This window comes from Formica exsecta, unplaced genomic scaffold, assembly GCF_003651465.1.
Source record: "Formica exsecta isolate Colony F162 unplaced genomic scaffold, ASM365146v1 scaffold72, whole genome shotgun sequence".
Taxonomy (NCBI): Eukaryota; Metazoa; Arthropoda; class Insecta; order Hymenoptera; family Formicidae; genus Formica; species Formica exsecta.
In genome coordinates, this window is record NW_021853485.1 from 2,888,671 (window position 1) to 2,911,537 (window position 22,867).

The 22,867-nt window shown below is 33.4% G+C and overlaps 1 protein-coding gene across 6 annotated transcripts in view; it reads left to right on the top strand.

Moving 5' to 3' along the window:
* Positions 1–22,226, top strand: part of LOC115243309 (calcium release-activated calcium channel protein 1-like) — a 24,847-nt gene extending 2,621 nt beyond the window's left edge. For 2 of the 6 annotated variants that reach the window (XM_029820180.1, XM_029820182.1), the window contains exons 2-4: positions 17,972–18,174; positions 20,750–20,878; positions 21,306–22,226. In XM_029820180.1, the coding sequence (XP_029676040.1) occupies positions 17,972–18,174; positions 20,750–20,878; positions 21,306–21,833 (860 nt within the window). In that variant the 3' untranslated portion in view covers positions 21,834–22,226. Of the gene's footprint in view, positions 1–54; positions 331–3,953; positions 4,353–6,661; positions 6,897–11,476; positions 11,698–17,971; positions 18,175–20,749; positions 20,879–21,305 lie in introns of those variants that run through there. The other 4 variants (XM_029820183.1, XM_029820181.1, XM_029820178.1 and 1 more) reach the window with 4 other exon arrangements.
* Positions 22,227–22,867: the final 641 nt, after the last annotated feature.

A 22,867-nucleotide genomic window follows, 5' to 3' on the forward strand; every position in this document is an offset into this window, starting at 1 on the left:
TATATATATACACATGTATATATCTGCATGGGAGTCCTCGTTTCGGGGTGGTCGAGGAAAAACGCGACGCGACACGTCGATCAGCAGGCTTCGATTCGGCGAGGTTTCGCGAAGTGGTAGTCTATTTTTCGCGAGTTTAGTCGCTTTTGATCGTTCTCGCGAAGTGGTCCGGGGAATCGTTTGGCCTACGACCACGTAGCCAAGCATGCGAATCGGTCGATTGTCTTCGATTGGCACCAGAAGCAGACATATACTTCGCGGACGAGCGAGCAGCGTCGACACTTTAAGGGCGCGTGAACCACGGACGCAGAGTCGGCCAGCAACTTCCGCGTAAGTTTCTCAATTTTTCCCTTAAATATATAATACACGTATGCCCGTATCTTATCCGGGAGACGCGCGTACATTTGCGAGAGTGCGAGATTTCGTTAACAAGTGACAAAGTGGTTTACGAAACCGGTGGAGTTTTTATCAGCTGTATCTCTGTATAGGTTATGTTATGTTTCTCCGGTATAATACTATATGGTATAACGTAATTGACAACACTAAATTAAATATTTCATGAGGAAGAACTTGTATGTGTGTACATTTGTGAAAAAAGAAGTTGTCACTATTTTTTATAATGTTGTCTGAGAATTAACATGATTATATATCAATTGCACTTTGCAAACCACTTGTCCTACGAATATTTAATATATATAATATTTTATAAGTAATTACAATAGGTTTGCTATCATATAATGTATAATAAATATGTCATATATAATATCAAAAATCATATATGACAGTAATAAATGTTCTAAGGAGTTTATGCGACTTCAAAGCGTGAATACATGGTAAATCAGTCATTCACTATATGCGTATATGCTAATTATAGTTTATATAGAATATATCGAGAATTCATACTATGCTTTAATTAACATATTTTTTTTATAAATTTGAAATAAGCTGCTGTTTAGTGAAAATTGTATAGAGAAGATTTATTTATCGAATTATTCAACTTTGTGAAATTTAAAAGCCGTTGACGACAAAAAAAATTTTGAAGTTGTAATACTACATAATTTTTTGTCAACGCAATATTATTTATTTAAAAACTTATCTTTTTTCCTGTTTTCAAATAGATGAAAACAAAATTCTTTAGCGGTTACATTCTCATTAGATTTATAATCTTATACAGAATAAAATCGATGATGAGAAAGAATCGAAGACTCATCTTTTCTTTTATATATTTTTTTGCATATTTACATTTGCACATTTACATATTTAATTTCGCGAATCGAACAATTTCGAATATATGTGACTCATCATGTATTTCTATTTTTATCGTATTGCGACATAAAATTTTACAAAAAATTTAAAATTTGCTATCGCAGAAATTTAAAAAACGTCGAGACGAAAGGGAATTTTATATACAATGTCAGAAGCCAATATAAATAATTGTCAGATGACATAATTACTCAGTTTAATTATGCCTCGGCAAAATTGCGTCTAATGTCCGCTGTTAATCACCTCGGTAATATAATAGCGATAAGGTAGCATTGTTTCGAAAAAAAACTTCCACTTTACAACGATGCTCTGTTATCACATCTTCCATTTCTTTCATTAATTTTTTTGGTTCAAAATGAAGACTTTTAAATCAACGTAAAATTTTCGATGAATTAGAGCGAATAACGAGAAATGTTTACCGAATTTTTCACCCTGATTTTGATATATCACCTTTCACTTTAAATTACATTATATAAAGAAAACGCGCGACTATCATGAGACTTGTTACGTAAATCTTTAAATAAGATAACTTAAAATCGTCGAGGCAGTTAATTGCGATTACTTTCGGTAGGAGTGTGCTGTTAATGGTCTATTAACTCAACTCGTACAAGCCAACCGGATGGAATGAGATATGAAATGTGTCGCAAAGAGAGCAGCAAAAAAGGGTCAGACACGCTGAAACTTGGCTATCGTAACTAAAACTGAGATTGATTGATTGCGATATTGATGCATTCGGATTTTTGCACGCGTGTTGAAATAGTTTGCGACGCAGAGATTGAAACCGATATAATTTCAATCGATATTGAACGCGTGAAAATGGACTTTCAAGTATACAGGGTGCGGCATTTATAGTGACGCGGGCATATTTTTCGGAAACGAAGTGAGATATCAAAAAATGTTTCCGACAAAAGTTGCATGGTTTCGACAATGTATTTTTTAAAACAACTATTTGTTTTTTTCTTTACACTAATTGATTTGTCTCATTATTCTGTACATGAAAGTATTACGGTAAGATTATCGAGAACTAAATATTTTACGAGATATTTTGTTTTTTATATCAAAATATGTCAGATTAAAATATAAAATAACTCAAAAAGTACTTAATGAAAAAATACTTTATTATAGTGTTTTGGAAAGCTCTCGGGATAAGCTATAAGAATATGTAATAAAAAATGGGGAGTTCCATTTAAGAAAACATCGACCACATTGACCTCACCTTGAAAAGACCACTTAAGGTCAAATCCATATTTTTATCATGTGGCCCCCTCGAAACCATGCAACTTTTGTTTGAAACATTTTTTGATATCTCACTTCGTTTCCAAAAAATATGCCCGCGTCACTATAAATGCCGCACCCTGTATATAACTATATGTGTGACTAAAGATAGATTCTAATTTATCGGAATGATTGAAGATTATTAGAAGCGATTCAATTTCAATTTAGATCTAGTTTAGATTTCAACAGACTTAAACGAACACGCAAAAAATATATTTTTTTGTTTATTCGTAATAATAAAAAAATACGTAATAATAAAAATAATAATACACTTGATATTTAATTTACTCTGTATATAATTTACGCTGTAAGATATAATTATAGATTTATAACATTTATGACATCATTAATGAGGAAATGTTTACGATTTAAATATTAGTTTTGATGTGATAATTTTTATTGTATATTATTATTGCACATTATGTACTTGAATGTGTATGTGCATCTTGAAAGAAATATTTCATCCTGATGCGCTATCAGCTTTTCTTCCAAGACAAGTGATCGTTTTTTTCTATATAATTATCACGACGTTGTGACGTAAAGTTTGAACTTTGATATTTAAACGACAGACACGCTTAGAAATAACTATATGGTTTGTTCTAATCTGAGATATTGAGATACATTTTAGCGACTGCAATATTTTTTATCGAACTTCATCAATAGTTATCAACAATACTTAATGAATTTTTAAAGAGATCTTTAGTAAAAAAGAAAATTAAAAATAATGGCTCAGTGACTCAACTAAGATTTTTAAATTTCTATGCAAAATTTAGTCACAAAAATATATATATTAGGTGTACAACTTTGCTTCCGCCGTTTTCCTATAGATGGCTTTAGCGGTAAGTAGTGATTCGGAAAAAAAACGGCGGAAGCAAAGTTGTACACCTAATAGCAAACATCTCTTTAAATTTTATTCTCTTAAATTTTAATCTCTTGTTTTATCGTACAGTCGAAGTAATAAAAGTACACAAAGCATAGCCTTGAATTTGAAATGTTTTTAAATTTTATCATATACATTAACAAAAAAAAAAAAGAAAAAAATCTGGAATTTACCTATAATTAATCTACACTTTTGCATCGTCTGTATATATGACATGTGTGACATATACATATACATATACATATTCGTTCTTGTGTGATATGTCAAGATACATATCACAACGTAACTCGTAACTAAAGATAGAGCTCGCGTGATTAAGTATAAAGTATAAAGTGATTAAATATATCCATTATCGCTCGCCGTTATCGCGATTCGCGGTAATCACCGTGACAGTGATTCGTTGTCATATGCGTGACACACGATAAGAGTGCACGCGAGATTTCAGCGCGCAAACCGCATGGTATTTTCCTGCGCTTTTGAAAGCGGCGAGCCAGTCGACGTTTGTGTATCGTCGCGGATCGTGTCGCGTTCTCTTCCGCTCGAACGCGTTCTCTATAGCGGTTCTCTTCCCCTCACGAGTCAACTAACGGGAGTGCTCCGTTAGCGCGTCGTCAACGCTAATTGTAGAATTCATGCCGGTGCCTCTTCCTCGAATACTCTATGTTTACTCGCGGTGATAGAAACCCGCGATACGAGAGTGGCATATAAAAAGAGAGATTTTTCCGTATCTATAAAATTCATCGAAATCGGTTTTAAATCTTGTCGTTGTTAGTTTTATTTCCGATACCTATTTATTGGCATAGAGGAATAACTGATGTTTGCAAAGTTCGTTTTATATCCTGTTTAACTCGTTATTAGTGTTACCATCTGTCACCGTTCTCCGTGGCTGTTCTTATGAACATGGAAACTCGTCGCCGTATTGACGCCGGTTTTTGTAAGTTCTTTAAAAATTTATTTAAAAAACGATCGATCAATTGATACTAGAATACAATGGATATAATAAAAAACTCCAACTATATATATCATTTTTTATTCATTATTTATTTTTCTTAATCGTGGTTTCATTTGCGTTATATGATTTTATTTACTCACTATTTTGTTAGGTTCATTAACTATTAATAATGATAAACTCAATTTATATTTTTTTCTTATGATTATTTGCATGTAATATACATAATATTTAAAATACGTGTTAAAGGGTTATTTTAGGGTTAAATAAAAAAAGGGCTAGATGAATTACGAATGTTTATTATCTTACATTATTTTTCGATTTTAACTTTCATTGTTTCAGACGCGCAGAGTAAGATATACGTGTATCAAGTTATCGAATATACCACATGTGATTTTTTAAGATAGCGATGCAATAACAACGTTTGTTTTGTCGCAGATAAATTTATCATAGTAATAACATTATTTTTGAAAAGAGCTTGCGAATCAGAATTGTTATTTGTTATTCTCCGCGTTCGAACGAATTTCGTTAAGCAAATCTCCGCCAGATTTTTTTTGGTATCAAGCAGGATAAAATCAAAACAGACCGTAGCTTGATTCACAGAAGTGCACGAAAGACAGATTTTGCGGTCTCAAAACAGCTTGTATAATTTCTCATAAGTCCGTGCAATAACAGGATATCTCAAATAATAGGTTGCTAACGTAACAATATGCGATTCTGTCTGGCCGCGTTACGACGCACCTGATAAGACAAGTTTCCGAAAAGTTTTGACATTCTCGAGGTCTTTCTCCAGATGTTGAATAAATCGCGTGCACGTAAAGGAAGGCATAGATCTTATGGCTTTAATTAAGGCCTGGTTTTATATTTATTATGATCTGGGGTTATATTTATTGCGGCCTTTCTGATCTTATTATTTATCTCTCCGGTTTCAAAATTCGAGATATTAATAGTATATTTCCGTTATATTTCTGTACGAGATTAAAAGTATGATGAGCCTTGAATATTTAAATTAATTCAAAATTACATATCATTCATTCAAAAAAGAACGAAAAAATTGAATCAACATTGCAACGTATTAATACTGTAACGCGCAAATTAAAGGAATATATATCTGAATCTTTTTTAATGAAGGCATATTATATGGTATGATTCAAGAGTAATTTGCAGATATATATATATCTTATATGTTATTGCATTTTCTACAAAAGAAACGTAGCCCGCGGTTTAAACGTTTTTTTAGCAATTCTCCGTAACACATCACAGCAATAATATTCCACTAATACGAACTATGTCTCGGAAACCTTGATTATCGTGACATATAAATCATTCGCAATCAATATGATTAAAAAACTTTTTCGCTGAAAATCCAATTATTTTGTACTGAAAGAGCTCCACGATAATGCGATTTATTTATTCGGTCTTTGATGAGTTTTCATAGCAAACATCACTCAAGTGTTGATCTGTGAAATTTATTTATAATCGATCGTAACCATAAATCGTCTCGTGAAAATACAACGACACTGGTCGAGACTATCTCATCTATAGTGGATCTATTTTGAATAATAATGCACATAATACGATTTTACTCTATTACAGATATACATAAGATAATTTAGTAAACATAATTTTGATTCGAAGAAAGGTATAGCACGTTCCACAAATAATCTTTCTTTTATTTCTTAAATTTTTCTTAAAAAAGGTAGATCATGATAAAATTCAAATTTGACAGTTCGAATTGAATTTTATTGTGAACATAATAATAACGTAATATGGAAAACGAAGAGATTTTATTTATTTTGTTATTAGAAATATTTGAATAGATTTCTGTATTACTATAAATTATAATGCTTTTCGAAAGTCATACAGAGGTTTGATGCAATAGAATTTATTTACGAATCATATGAGTTTTATTGATTTACATAAAAAGTCCCTCAAAAAATCACATATCAGTGGCCATCTTTTGCACGCGATTTTAAAATTTGTGGCTAATTATCAATGTTACCTACTAAACTTTTCAACGTAAATATTTCAATAACTCTGATTTATGAATTAATAGCGATATGAACATTAATGAATTTTTTACACATTTCGTAATGTGATCTTTTACGAGACACTAATGTGGGGATAGTTATATCAGCCGCGAGAGGGCACACACATACAGATAATGTTGTGATTAAAACTTTAAGATTATGAAAGTAGTCTGTGGTGATACACAGTACAGTGAAGATTACACATCAATATTATGTCAATAACATATCGGCTTGCATCGTTGCAGAAATAATTGCTTAAGCTATTACGTGGTGTTACTTTACAAAGTGTTCGTTATGGCTAATAGACATAATCGTGTATCATATGATCAATTAACAGAGTTTGAGCAAGGTCGTATAATAGGCCTTTGTGAAGCAGGATGGTCCTTTCGTCAAATTGCGGAACAAATTGGACGAAGAATATCCGCGATTTATCGATGCTGGCGAAAATGGGAGCAGGAAAACATCAAAATTTATAAACGCAATTTTACGCCTAATAGAAGTACGTATCTGTATCGCCACGAATTATTGTCATGACTTTGGAATTTTGATCGCGACATTTGTTTTTTATATATTACTTATCGTATTGTATTACAATATTGCACAAACTAGATTTCTCTCTTTCTTTCCTTTATTTATTTTTTTAAATTTTTTCTTTATTTTAATTATTTTTTCTTTATTTTTCTTAATTTTTTCTCTTTACTTTTATTTTTTTTCTTTATTTTAATTTTTTCAATATCTTAATTTTCTTTTATTTATTTATTTTTTTTTTTATTTTCCATTTTTCCAAATTTTGTTACATTTAAACTTCATTGAGATCGCAATAATTTATATTATAGCGACATATCAACATATAGATTTCTAATAAAAAAAAAATATTATTGTGCTCATAATAGACTTCAGTTTAAGCTATTAAAATTGAACTTCATTTTTCGCGATACCTTTCTAATCTAAGAATTAAAAGAAAGTGTTAAGTTTATGGCGAGACACCCTACATCCGCTGACATTTCATGTCCGCATAAGGACGTGTATCTCGATATCTAAGGTGTTAAATAGATCAGACCGACTATACTTGTAAGTAAGCTGACCAGGGATGCCCTGACCCTGACTACCGCACATCGGCTTCTCGCGAAGTGGGCCGTGTCCTGGATGGTTGCCATCGGGGAGAGATCTAAATAGAGATATCGGCGCCGGTCTCTCTCGCAATGGGACGACCACTTTGCGGCCGGTCCAATGGATTCCATTCTATCGTGTCAGCTATTGCGCGACAGATGCACGTGTCTTATTAATCAATGGATGAATAATATCCCCAAAAATGTAATATATACATGTATAACATGTAGACGCAATACGCAAACATGAATTTTATACTGTATACATTGAGAAGGAAGCTCTAAATACTTGGGTTATTTTAGAAATATTGTCTTTTGATGTTACAATAAACTAGAGCACTACGTATCACATACGTTATATTGTACCCTGAATCATTTAGTTAAAATAGCAACTCTGACACAATTTCACAGCATAAAATTATTTCTTTTTTCTTTATGTGTATAGATGTCATATATATGTGTTTTATATACACATATATATATATATATATAATATTTCTGTCTTAATGTAAAATTATATAATTCTGAAATTGCTTATTATATTTATTGAAATTAAAAAAATACGTTTATATATGTATTTCAATTATAAAATTTAAATTTGATAGAACTTTTTATTTTTTTATTCGTGTTACAGCTATTTGTATGATCGGTTATTTTGTTCCTTCAATTGCTTGTTAGAGAATTGCTCTACATAAATGAAATTTATAAATATAAAAAGATACGTAAAACTAAAAGTAAGTATGAGAAAGGAGGGTTGATAGAGTGTATCTCAAAATAATCTTTTATGAGCTTGGATCTGTATGGCAGTCAATATCTTATAATATACGTAGACTTATATTGAAGCTGTACTAATATCATGGTAATCTAGAATTTCAAAATAAAAAGAAAATTACAAGTCTTAATCAAACCTCGCGATAATTATGTATATTTCATGAAAATTCGTTCATTACTTTATTTCACTCGATTATAATGTAATTAATTTTTTAATATCATACAAGAGTGAATCAAAAAAATTATTTTACACACTTTATTTTTATAATTTATTACAACTACAACAGAGAATTTACAGACACATTATTTTTCCATATAGTTCTCTTGCTTTCAATGTATTTGGTCCAGCGTTCCACAAGTTTATTTATGCCCTCAGAAAAAAAATGTGTTTGTTACGCTGTCAGTCATGCATGCACCGCGTCTTTTACCTGTTGATTTGTAGAAAATCGATGACCTGATGATTGAAACACTTCAAAATCTGGAATTTGAGGTCTTGGACCGTCCACCGTATAACCCTGACCATCGACTATCTTTTAAGGCTTCTTTAAGTGAACCAAAGAGATGGTAATCTGAAGGAGCGAGGTCAGGGTTATACGGTGAAGGATCCAAGACTTTAAACTTCAAGTTTTGAAGTATTTTAACTGTATAAGCAACAACAGGTCGTCGATTTTTTACAAAAGCAAAAGGACTATGAGGAAAAACGATGTATTTGTTGTAACTGTAATCTATTGTAATAAATAATAGAAATAGAATGCGGATAATTTTTGACTTATTCTCATATTTGACACACCGAAATGTTAATTGAAATATTCTTCTTAGAAAGCTTGGTGAATAAAAAAGATTCGACGTACATATTTCTAGCTGTACATCTTTCGTAACGCTGTGTAACTTGACAATAAAATTATGTAGAAAATGATTATATTTGAGTAACGTATTAGCATGTATGTGTAGGATGTAGCATATAGGAAGTCGAATATCGACGTATTGTGACTATTACGAGAAATCACGGAAATTTATCATTTTGAAAAAAATGGAGAAATAATAACATATTTTTCCGTATTTTGTCTCGTATTAGAATCAATAAATAAAGGTGTGCGTTAAATTGTAATCGACATCTTGCGTAGTAATATTTTCTTTTTAAACAATTTGTATTATTATTAACCGATGAATGCAGAGTATAAGATAAAAATACTTATCTTTTGATATGCAATTCTAGTGTTTATTTATTTTATTCGAATGTACAGTATATTTTAAAATTCTGTCTCAATATATATATTTTTTCAGACATACGATATAAACATTGATGTTTTACATACATACGTGTACATCAACATTTCCATATTCTGGTATAAAATAAGTTCGGTGAATTTTACTTACGTAAAATGATATTATTCGTAATTTTCGATCCACCTATTTCGCCTAACAAGCTAAAGAGTGACGGATTCATCCGCTATTTGTTTTTAGTACTCTAAAATGCAGTATTTGCAGCATGATCAAATCCTAGAAGCGAGCAAGTATCACGATATGATATTCCGCGGAAATAATAAAGTTACGTGAACATGAGAGGCTTAATATACTTGCGTAATCATAATAATGTCAATGAATATTCCGTTCATATAAAAAAATCATTTCCTCTTTTTTTTGCTATAATTACACGCGATATCATTTTATCTTTGCTATTTTTGTTTCGTTATCTTCAGAAAATATATACCAATGCCTTTAAAAATGCAAATCGTTGTATACGTTATTTGTATGCACGTGTTTGCTACATATAATCCATATGCATATTTGCTATTACAATTTAAAGCATAGCAAACTGCTAAAAGAAAACATGCTGCTTAGTATTCTCAAAAGCATTGGCGCTCATGACGCAACAAGCATCGTTATCTTTTTTGACGTTAATATTGACATATGAGCAATATATATTACAAGTAAGGCAACGCACGATAAAATACGAACTGCGAAATAGAAAATTGACAACACTGCTGCGTCACTTGATAACAATATGCAATATGAAAAAAATAAGAGGACGATCCCAGTCAAAAAATAATAATTTTTTTTCTATATGAATATTTATCTCTTTTAGCATGCAAATTACTATTCGTAAAAAAAAAGTTGAAGCATAAAACTAGCAGTGATAAGATGAAAAAAATGAATACATTGATTATCTGTAAATAAGAGATATGAAGGAACATGTATATCCTTATCTGTATCGCGTATCGATATTCTTTGTGGATAGCTTTACATGGTCATAATTATACGTTTTTTCATCATTTTTACATTGCATCGTAAGAATTAGTGACCTTTTCAAACTAAAATCTGGGCACTCTGAATCACTCAGGGTCTTATAGGAAATTGAATTTAGAACAAAAAAGTTTCTCCGGAAACGCTTCGTTAAAAAGTTACAGCTAATAAACTTCAAAAAATCGTGTTTTTAATGATTTTTAAAAATAACTTCAAAACCCTTCATTCATGAGAAAAAAGTAACGAAATCAATCTGATGGATAATTAAATAACAAACTAAATTACACCAATTTTATTTAATTTTGATAAGGCGGTCAAATGAAAATAAGCTCAAAACAAAAAAGCAGAAACTTGAAAAAACTACCTTTCGATGGTCTTTGTATAAATACTACATTCGTAGTGCAAACATTGCAAATGCAAACATAAAAATGTTCTTATTTATTATTTATAAATTTTGGTTATAACTAATTACTTACAAAGAATTTATTAGCTATAACTTTTTAATGAAGCCTTTCCGGACCTACGTTTATTCGAATTTTTTTGTTCCAAATTCAATTTCCTATAAGACCCTGAAGTTTCATTGACCTGGCCTGGCACACCCTGTTATATAGTTACAATACTGAAATTTCAGATTCCGCTATTTTTGGTCGAAAAGAATCTTAAGATGAAATCGGATAGTGTATACTTTAGCTTGATCTCTAGTAAGGATAATAATGACACACACACGCACACGTGTCGTAGAGATCATATGCGAATTCGCGCGTTTGACATTTGACGCGTCGGGTTGGTTGCCGCGGCTCGTCGGCCATCTTCGGCCAACCTCGGGTGAGCTCGATGTCGCGTCGCGTCGGCGATTTTCGGCCAACCTCGGGTGCGCTCGGTGTCGCGTCGCTCGTTGGCGTCGCTCGCGCCGCGCGCTCGTTTTTCATGTTCATGTTCATCAGTCACCGGTCGGTGTCCCCCGTGTAAACATCGTTTAATTGCGAGTGTCTCTTTATGCGTGCACGCGTGCATTTTCGACGCGCGAACGAAGAGTGACAGAGTTCCCCCGGATCCGTGCGAACTAACCAATGATACGATAGCTGTCGCGGAAGGAGACGCGTATTGAGAAGAAGAGGGTCGAATATTGCGTTCGTCATGACTCTGCGGTGTTTGCAATTTCGCGTTCTGAGACAGGTAATTTTCCTATCTTCTTTTTTCTTTCGCTCGTGACATTTCTTGTTATCGCTGCTCGCAAATGTACGACCTCGTTCCGTACGGTAACTTTCTTGGATCGCAATACGATAAATCCCTGACGTGTCGCGGAAGATTACGCGAGGAGAATAATCGCGGTTCGCAGCAAGTTAACGATCTGTGTCGTATATATATGTAGTCATTAGACAGTCGCCTCCGATTGCATTAATCGCGATTTAATTTCGTACGCGAGCCGCAACGGCGGGGGATCGTACGTGGCGTTCTTAGGTCCGTATTTTTAGTGATATTGGCACGCGCGGTATTAACATACCGGTATTGGCAACGATGAACGGTGACCAATGCCTTATAGTTTTTATGAGAAAATGAAAACTCATTTTCGCGCCCGGATGGTATTTGCGCTGGTCACGAATACGACCGAGACTCCGTCGCCTCGCAATCTATGTTTGTCTTCTGCGGCCAACTCGCCGCCGTCGAGACGGCCAGGATTACGTATATTGCGATTTGTTGTATGTCGGTACCATCAGTAGCGTAATCAACAATAGGGGTCAAAGTGCCGGTGTCGGCATGGCCAGCAATATTAAGGATGTATATGTCATATGTCGAAACATTGATAAAAGCATGAAAATTTCGTAGGCTGTTCTATTATTTCTTCTGAATATCTGTGCAAAACCTGAGCACAATTCTCTTAATGGTTTGGAAATTATTTAAATTTAAAGTTTACATTTAATATTTCAACTATAAGTGTGTGCGCGTTTGGAGCAAACCTTTTCAACGGGGTTTGACCCAGACCGCTTCCTGCAAGCGGTCTGCATCACATTTATGACCTTGCACGCGTTACAAGAAAATATACTCGACGTGACAGCGAACACATAAATTTATGGAGACGCGCACTTGGCATGCCATCCTCAAGTCAGTAAGTTTCTAAGTAAGAGTTAAGACAACAGGCACATATATTTATATATGCATATAGGTATATATATCTGATTTATTATGTCATTTTGTATGCCGCTTTTTTTGGTGCTTCTTTCTCGAATTTGAAAATCTCGTTGAAATAAAAAAAGTTTGATCGATCAATCTGGACAAAGATTTCTTTCTCTCAAACACGATTCTACTACGATGAGTAGATTTTCGAAAACAACTGCTATTATATATGATGGATCGATTCGTTAATAAAAAGATCATTATCTCCGAAGACATCAAAAACCATATTATTTTGGGATGCTTTAATTTTTTTTATGATCTGAATTTATTCATTTGATTTTTCAAACAGTATAAACGTAAGAAATATCTTTTTTTTTTGTTAATTTTGACAGTTTTTTGCTACTATTGTACGGCCAAAACATCCTTAAAAAAAAAAGGGAGGAGAGAATGAAATTGTGACAGAAGCAGGAAAGGAAAAAAGACAAAAAAAAAAAGATAAATTTATTATGTGCGTACATTTTTGTGACGTTAATTATTTTATATTTTATAATTATTTTGTATTTTTATCGCTCTCCTCTTCTCTCTATTTTTACTCTTTTTTATTACTAAGATTAATAAATGTAGGGAGTTAAAAAATGAAAAATAATTAGACTTGAAATATGGTCGGAAAAGATGGAGACAATTATTCTCCCTAAGTGTGTTTGTAAAGAGATTTAAACGTTACATCATTGTGGCGCGCGGAGAAAAGTAGGGTGATTATGCGATTATCATCAGCAATGCGAATAATGCGAGAGAATATTTGCTAAACCCGTTTTAAATGAATCAGCGTTTAAAACTGTAATCCTCAAGACGCAATAAAATCTATGTATTTCTAAACTACAATAATGTTTAGATGTTGACTCACAAGACGACAGGAATGGACGTAAAATATTGGTTCAAACATCAAATCTGTTTTTCTTATATAATTTTTTTTATATTTCTATATATCAAATAAGATGAGACATATTAAATGTGTGGGTGCTTTTATATATCTTAAGAAAAATGAGATAAAATAAAAAAATATAAAAAGCAAATAAAATAATATAATTTTTATAATATGATATATAGGGTATCTCAGAACTGATGGTACAAGCGGGAAGGAGGTGATCCTATATAAAAAAATAAGTCGAAAATATAGAATAACATTTTTTTATACGAGGCTTTAGACCGCTTCCCGCAAGCATGCATCACATTTATGACCTTGCACGCGTTACAAGAAAATATATTCGACGTGACAGCGAACACATAAATTTATGGAGACGCGCACATGGCATGCCATCCTCAAGTCAGTAAGAGTTTCTAAGTAAGAGTTAAGACAACAGGCACATATATTTATATATGCATATAGGTATATATATCTGATTTATTATGTCATTTTGTATGCCGCTTTTTTTGGTGCTCCTTCCTCGAATTTGAAAATCTCGTTGAAATAAAAAAAGTTCGATCGATCAATTTGGACAAAGATTTCTTTCTCTCAAACACGATTCTACTACGACGAGTAGATTTTCGAAAACAACTGCTATTATATATGATGGATCGATTCGTTAATAAAAAGATCATTATCTCAATGTTCTCTAACTCACTTGAGGAACTCTACATCCGTTCGCCGGCCTCTATTACATCGCACGGTGCGGATTTTCGATCGCTCCGGCTACTGACAGATGAAATCCTTCTCGGCCAACAATGTGTACGTCTCGCATGAGTGGTTCAATTAGCGTGCTTGTTAAAGCGAATCGAACAGCGTGTCACGTTTCGCGACATCGCGTCAGTGAATCTCCGTTGTTTATTGTTCTCGTCGAACCCGAGACCGGGCGAAATTAATCACAAACTGGGGAAAAATAAAATGAGTTAAGGATAGATCCGCTTTTTTAGCTGTATTTTTTTTGGCGCGTCATAAAATACAAGACATTTTATTTATGCATTTCGACTAATAAATAATAGTATAATTTATTATGCATCGTTTTACATTGATATTTTGAAATCGAATTTTGTAGAGTATTGAAATATCACGTTTGCATATTGGAGCGCTGACGTGTCAGCGACAATTTTATATGTCACTTTCTTTAGCGCCTATTATACTGTCCTACATTATTAAATGCCATCATGAGATTCGTTGAAGTGAAGATGAGAACAATCAAGATTGATGCGATCTAAAATAAAGAGAAATTTTCTTGAATTTCTCTTTCAGAGGATCTCTGTATGCATTACTTTCTATTACATAGCTAAAATCGAATAATATTAAAACATAAAAGTTTTAATAAATAAAGAATAATATACATTAATACAATATAAAAGAGAGAGATTATCCAATATATAAAATATTAAATTAATATATAAGTTTTTGTCATAAATTAGGAAAAATATTAATTACAACTATTTTTTTTTACGAAGACATCAAAAACCATATTATTTTGGGATGCTTTAATTTTTTTTATGATCTGAATTTATTCATTTGATTTTTCAAACAGTATAAACGTAAGAAATATCTTTTTTTTTTGTTAATTTTGACAGTTTTTTGCTACTATTGTACGGCCAAAACATCCTTAAAAAAAAAAGGGAGGAGAGAATGAAATTGTGACAGAAGCAGGAAAGGAAAAAAGACAAAAAAAAAAAGATAAATTTATTATGTGCGTACATTTTTGTGACGTTAATTATTTTATATTTTATAATTATTTTGTATTTTTATCGCTCTCCTCTTCTCTCTATTTTTACTCTTTTTTATTACTAAGATTAATAAATGTAGGGAGTTAAAAAATGAAAAATAATTAGACTTGAAATATGGTCGGAAAAGATGGAGACAATTATTCTCCCTAAGTGTGTTTGTAAAGAGATTTAAACGTTACATCATTGTGGCGCGCGGAGAAAAGTAGGGTGATTATGCGATTATCATCAGCAATGCGAATAATGCGAGAGAATATTTGCTAAACCCGTTTTAAATGAATCAGCGTTTAAAACTGTAATCCTCAAGACGCAATAAAATCTATGTATTTCTAAACTACAATAATGTTTAGATGTTGACTCACAAGACGACAGGAATGGACGTAAAATATTGGTTCAAACATCAAATCTGTTTTTCTTATATAATTTTTTTTATATTTCTATATATCAAATAAGATGAGACATATTAAATGTGTGGGTGCTTTTATATATCTTAAGAAAAATGAGATAAAATAAAAAAATATAAAAAGCAAATAAAATAATATAATTTTTATAATATGATATATAGGGTATCTCAGAACTGATGGTATCGTTAATAAAAAGATCATTATCTCAATGTTCTCTAACTCACTTGAGGAACTCTACATCCGTTCGCCGGCCTCTATTACATCGCACGGTGCGGATTTTCGATCGCTCCGGCTACTGACAGATGAAATCCTTCTCGGCCGACAATGTGTACGTCTCGCATGAGTGGTTCAATTAGCGTGCTTGTTAAAGCGAATCGAACAGCGTGTCACGTTTCGCGACATCGCGTCAGTGAATCTCCGTTGTTTATTGTTCTCGTCGAACCCGAGACCGGGCGAAATTAATCACAAACTGGGGAAAAATAAAATGAGTTAAGGATAGATCCGCTTTTTTAGCTGTATTTTTTTTGGCGCGTCATAAAATACAAGACATTTTATTTATGCATTTCGACTAATAAATAATAGTATAATTTATTATGCATCGTTTTACATTGATATTTTGAAATCGAATTTTGTAGAGTATTGAAATATCACGTTTGCATATTGGAGCGCTGACGTGTCAGCGACAATTTTATATGTCACTTTCTTTAGCGCCTATTATACTGTCCTACATTATTAAATGCCATCATGAGATTCGTTGAAGTGAAGATGAGAACAATCAAGATTGATGCGATCTAAAATAAAGAGAAATTTTCTTGAATTTCTCTTTCAGAGGATCTCTGTATGCATTACTTTCTATTACATAGCTAAAATCGAATAATATTAAAACATAAAAGTTTTAATAAATAAAGAATAATATACATTAATACAATATAAAAGAGAGAGATTATCCAATATATAAAATATTAAATTAATATATAAATAATATATATATTAATAAATTTACCGGAAGATATTAAATACAAAATGTAAATTGAAAGATGAATAAAGCTAAAGTATAATTTACACGATATTTTTTCATTAATGATTAATATAAATTTTACATAGCTCTCTATCTTTCTCTTACCAGCCACTAATCTAGTGTGTCTGAAACAATTTCAAAAATAAAATATACGCACAGGAAAATATTATTCTATTGCTAAGTAAAATGATTACTCAGTTTACTTTACTTTTTTTAAGTAACAGTTATCTTTAACAAAGAATATTTTCTTAATAATAGTCTTAAAATAGACTTGTCACAAATTTTAGAAAAACTCATTATCATGTACTCAAAAAAAGTAAATATTTTCTTTTGAAGAATATTATAAAATTTTATCGAAGAAAAGTCAGATATGGTTAATTTAATGTAAGAAAATTTATTAGATCAGAAAAATTTAATGTATTTCTTTCAATTATATAATTTAATATTCTTGATTGAAATATTAAATTTATTAGGATTCAGAATAGGAAGGAGGTGATTCTATATGAAAAATAAGTCGAAAATATAGAATAACATTTTTTTATACGAGGCTTTGTTTTTAAGAAAAACGATTTTAAATATTTGTGTGTATCGTGATGATGTTACAAGTGTCGAACAATTGAAACAAAAAATAAGTTTAGCTTTCGAACTTTTAAAAACACAAAGTAAACACGTCTTGACTTATTATATATTCCCGAAGTATCTTTTGATATCAACATTGTTTGTAAACACAAATGTGCGCAAAGGTAACGTGTAGTGAGCTCGATCGAGACCAACCGTATATCTGACGAATATTTAAAGTCGTTTTTCTCAAAAACAAAGTCTCGTATAAAAGAATATTCTACATTTTCGACTTATTTTTTCATATAGAATCACCTCCTTCCTGCTTGTACCACCAGTTCCGAGACACCCTGTATATTATATATAAAATAAAATATATCATATTATATATTATATTATAATTATATTTTATTTTATTATATATTATATTATAATATTATATTATATAAAATAAAATATAAAGACAAGATGATGATAATATCAGCTCTTAATATCTACGTTATGTGCGCACGTGTCGTTTCTCGTATTTTACACTGCGCTTCTCTTTAATATCTCATTTTTTGACGTTTGTTGAACGGCTGTTTTTCTCGTTTACGTAGACGAGCGCGTGACCAGAAGAAGGCCATTGTACATTTAATTCGTCGTTTTGTTACAGCTCCGGACAGAAACGCGCGAGGATCAAGCCTAATGTCCGTATGGTCAACCAGCACCGGGCGCAATACAGTGTTTGCCGCGCAGAGCGGCGGAGAGGTGCTTCCCACTTCGCGCCTGCCGATCCACGTACACGTGGCGCACGCACACCTGCGCAACCCTGACGGCCACTGCTTTCACAAGCCGTTCCACGACCACCACTGTCAGGTCGGTACACATCTATTTATTCCCCGTCTGATCCTTATCGCGGATCCTTTTCTCCTCATCCTCTCCGCGCGACGCGCGCGGCTCGTGACGTAAGCGTCTTATTCTCTCCCTATATTCTGCGTTCTCTGCCGCACGTGTTCTTATCCCGTGTCATTTTCCGTCCTCGTGTTATTACTATTCTCGTTCTCAGTACGTACATACTCGTCGTCGTCGTCGGTTTGAGACAATTGACTGTGATTCTTTTATTACCGTGGATATTCAGGAGACCTGATTTGAATATTTAAGGTATACATCTTCTCGATCCCAAGATCGATATTAACATATTTAAGTTTCATATTTCAGATATACATTTTTATTTTGTATCGACGTATGTTATTTTTCTGAATCAATCAGTAAACTAATTACCTTTTTTTTTTTTACGCAAATTTTTACAAACCGCTTATACAAATACTTTTTGTGCATCATCTCTCATTGCAGATGTAAAATAATGTGTCATATTATTTATAAACTTATATCAAAAATTATTGCTGCAAAAACAGATTAAATTAAAATCGACTTCACAATTTCTATTTTATATACAATTTAAAAAAATTTTATCTAGTGTTTGGAAAAAGATAGTAGTATGATCATAACACTATATGTTAGACTAGATTTCCGTAAACACACTTATAGAATTATTTTTAACGAATAATAACTTCGTTTTCTTCGAATCCATAATAGCGCCTTTAACCGCTGCTTTAAAGCAACGTAAGCGCATTGATCATTCAACTAATCAATTGAGCATCGATGCATCCATATCATATCAACCTCATTGCGCTTAATTCCGTTCAATGTCTCGATGACGCGTATCTTTTTGAAATTCTTTAGTTATATCTGTCGACTCGAATACTGTCGTTACATTTGGCTTTGAGCGCACGATTAATCGCGCATGTTTTTCAATGCTTCATTCTGGATGTTACGTACTGATAATTATCCGGATGTCGTTCATAACGATAACATCGTAGTATCATACCCTCGTACTTTTTTTTTTTCATTTGCATGTCGCGAATTATCCTTGTACTCTTGTAATTTAAAACAAAGTACTTTTATCAAATAAATGTGTGTGAAATATCTTAAATATCATGTACGCACACACTGATATACGTATTTGACTAATTTAGATATTTTCCATACAAATGTATTTGTGTTTGTGATATATGCTTGCTACGATTTACGAATTGTTAATTTTATAGTTACTCAGTTAGTTAATCAATTAACTGTTCCTGTTTCGATGAAAAAATGTCGCATGTTTTTTTAGATTTGCATTAAGTCATTGGGAAATTACGGCAATTAGCGGTATGATTATCTACAAATATGACGTAAGATACGATTGTTTTCCTCTTATCATACATACATACATACTTCCTCTTTCTATTTATTGCTATACTGTATGTTTGTTCGCTGATCATGTGCGTAACCATCTGCTCATTGTTCACAAAAGACTTGACAAAAGGATAATCCGAGGAATTTATACTTTGATGCGATACTACTCGAGGATATGCTTAAAAGTACTGTTTGTATATCAAGTTGCCGAAATAACAGACAGACTGACATTAAGTCAATCGTATTTCTTTTTAACTAAACAAACGAAAGTCTGGTATCGGTATCGTATGACAAATGTGTCTTCATCTCATTTACTAGTCACCATTTTCACATATTAAGACGTAAGCTGGACTATTTACAGCGAGAGAAGATGCCGATATTATCTTATCATTTAATGTATTTACATTCATAATTAATTTCAATCATCGTGCTTGGATGTATAATAGATTGTCACGCGAATCGCCGAGTATTGGAAATATTCGAGAACGCGTATATCGCATTTCGTCGATTGCGAGATCAGTTTTTCTACACAAAAGCGAATATTTTACGCTTCGTAATGGAAATATGCTGTTCGAGCTATTTTTTTGTTCTGCGTATTTCTTACATTTAGCATTTTACACATATATATTTTTTTAATTTAACTTATATTTGCAATCTTTCATTCGCACTGACAATCGGAAATTTCAAGATCGCCATTTACGAATCGAATTAAGCAACATACTTCCGGCAAATGAAACATTGCGTAAATCACGTGTCTCCCTCATTAATGCATGCATCAGCTTTTTGAAAGACGCTCGCGCCTGTATATGTGTCTGTCTCTTTTCATGTTTGCCAGACTTCCCGCAAGATGTATGTAGTCGATCTTTTATCTCATCCAACCGTATTTTTTTTTCTATGGTTTCATTAATTTTCGTTATTATTTGTTTCGTTCAGCATCCATTGGTTTTTTGTCCTACGCGGGACTTTTGGCAAGTGCTCCCATTAGCACCGACGTTGCCATCGATCTTCGGTATGTGTCCCTCTCTCTCTCTCTCTTACTCTGGCTTAAGCTTTCATCGGCGAATTACGCCCGATTGCAAAATTAATATCGCAGACGCTTTAGTCCGGTGTGTGACGAGAACACGGTCGCGCGTTCCTCCTTTTATTTTACGATCGCGTTTCTTTGCCCCAGTTTGAACTAATTTGCCATTCCTACGTTCGTTCTGTTCGCCAGTCGACGATGTCGCAAGCAGGGGATGGCCTTCACACGCCGGGTTACCTGTCTTGGAGAAAACTACAGCTAAGCCGCGCAAAACTCAAGGCGTCGAGTAAAACATCGGCCCTGCTTTCCGGTTTCGCTATGGTAAGAAAACATCGCGAGATGAATCCTTCTACGGAAGCGATAATTCAGCGATAAATTTTTTATTGCGACTCTTTTATAGTCTCAAGGTTATTCATAAATAGATACGCGTATTTTTCAACAATTAATCAAGACACGATGAAACGCAATTTTGAATGTTAATAGAATTCATCATGAATTAATTGAACGGAAATGAAAAAAATTCTTGCGAGTTGAAGAGATGCTTTATATCCTCGGAATATGTGAGCTTAAATTCAAATATTTAGATTGTCAAAAATTTAAATTATATATATATATATATATATTTTTTTTCAGTTTTATTTTTTCTTGATCGCAAATTTGATGTCGCAGAAAATCTTGGAATCTTTAATATATTCTCGATAATATACGATAACCGGGATAAAGCCATGATCGATCATTGTCTACGCAGGTTGCCATGGTGGAGGTACAGTTGACTAAGGACACAGAAGTTCCCAAGGGAATGCTGATCGCCTTCGCCGTGTGCACGACTCTCTTAGTAGCTGTTCATATGCTGGCGCTGATGATATCCACGTGCATATTACCGAACATCGAGGCCGTCTGCAATCTGCACAGTATAAGCCTCGTGCACGAGTCGCCGCACGAACGTTTACACTGGTATATCGAGATTGCGTGGGCCTTTTCCACGTTGCTTGGACTCCTGCTGTTTCTACTGGAGATCGCGATACTCTGCTGGGTGAAGTTCTACGACTTTTCGGATGTGGCCGCCTGGTCAGCCTGCGTACTGCTGATACCGGTACTGATAATCTTCGTCGCGTTCGCGATACACTTTTATCGGAGCTTGGTCGCGCATAAGTACGAAGTCACAGTATCCGGAATACGAGAGCTCGAGTTACTCAAGGAGCAGATCGAGTCCACGGATGTGGAGGGCAACAACGGTGTCAATCTCCTACGGGCCGACGCAACGCATATCGTTTGAACCGGTCTCCTAGATCTTTCCTGTTGCCGGATTATTTTAGATTGAACGCGCAAAAAGATGCCTCGTGAAATACGAGACGAGAGGGGGCAGAGATCTGTTACAGTATGCGGATGCTGCGATGAGTACCGCGGTGTTTCTTGAAAGATCCCCCACTGGGAAACTGAATCTTTCAAGTGTAAGTTATTCACGAAGAACATGACAAATGACCGCTCTCTTTGTGCTCATGTACGCGTGTGCACACGCTGCAGATGTTACCAAAGTTCGGTCAGATAAGATCTTCCACTTTTCTTTGTTTTTATACGCGTGTCTTCTGTGATGTAAATTAATGTAAGTACAATGAAACTACTCGTTGGCGATGCGAAAGCATTGCAGTGTTAGTGTTTTAGGAAGGAGACAAAGTTCGATAAAATGTCATTGTATATGTAGGCACAGAATACATTCCTTCATTCGCGTTGCGACTTAAATGTAGGAAGAATAATACGTTCTGAGGAGATACATCGAGACCCGTAGCTTAAAGAGCGCGATAGCCTTTTATCGGAAGGTGACGCGACTGGCTGATTATGCAGTTGAATGTACTTATCTTTCTATTGAAACAAAAAATGTGCTTATTTTCGAAAAACGCGATCAACGTTTACATTTCTTTACTATCTCTGCCAGCTGTCGACACGTATGAATAATATACAACAAATATTTTACGTTATATAAATTTGCCATTCGACACGCAGGAAGTTAATATCTTTCTCGAAAATATACTTTTGATTAGCGACCGCGCAGTGATTTTTTTTACAATCAATATTTCAACATGTAAGTACATTACTTTGAGGTACATATATTACCATGGACGTAAGAAATACCTGGACAAAGCGTAACCCTGCTGGGTTGAAGCACAAAGGGTGAGGGGAATGAAATGTCTATTGAAACCGATGGTGGCCTTTAAGATGGCGGTGGCGGATAACTTCACGGAGTGTGATCTATTTAAACGTCTTGAAAGAAAGAAAGTTTTTTTACTCGAGAAAAAGGATACATAAAATTTA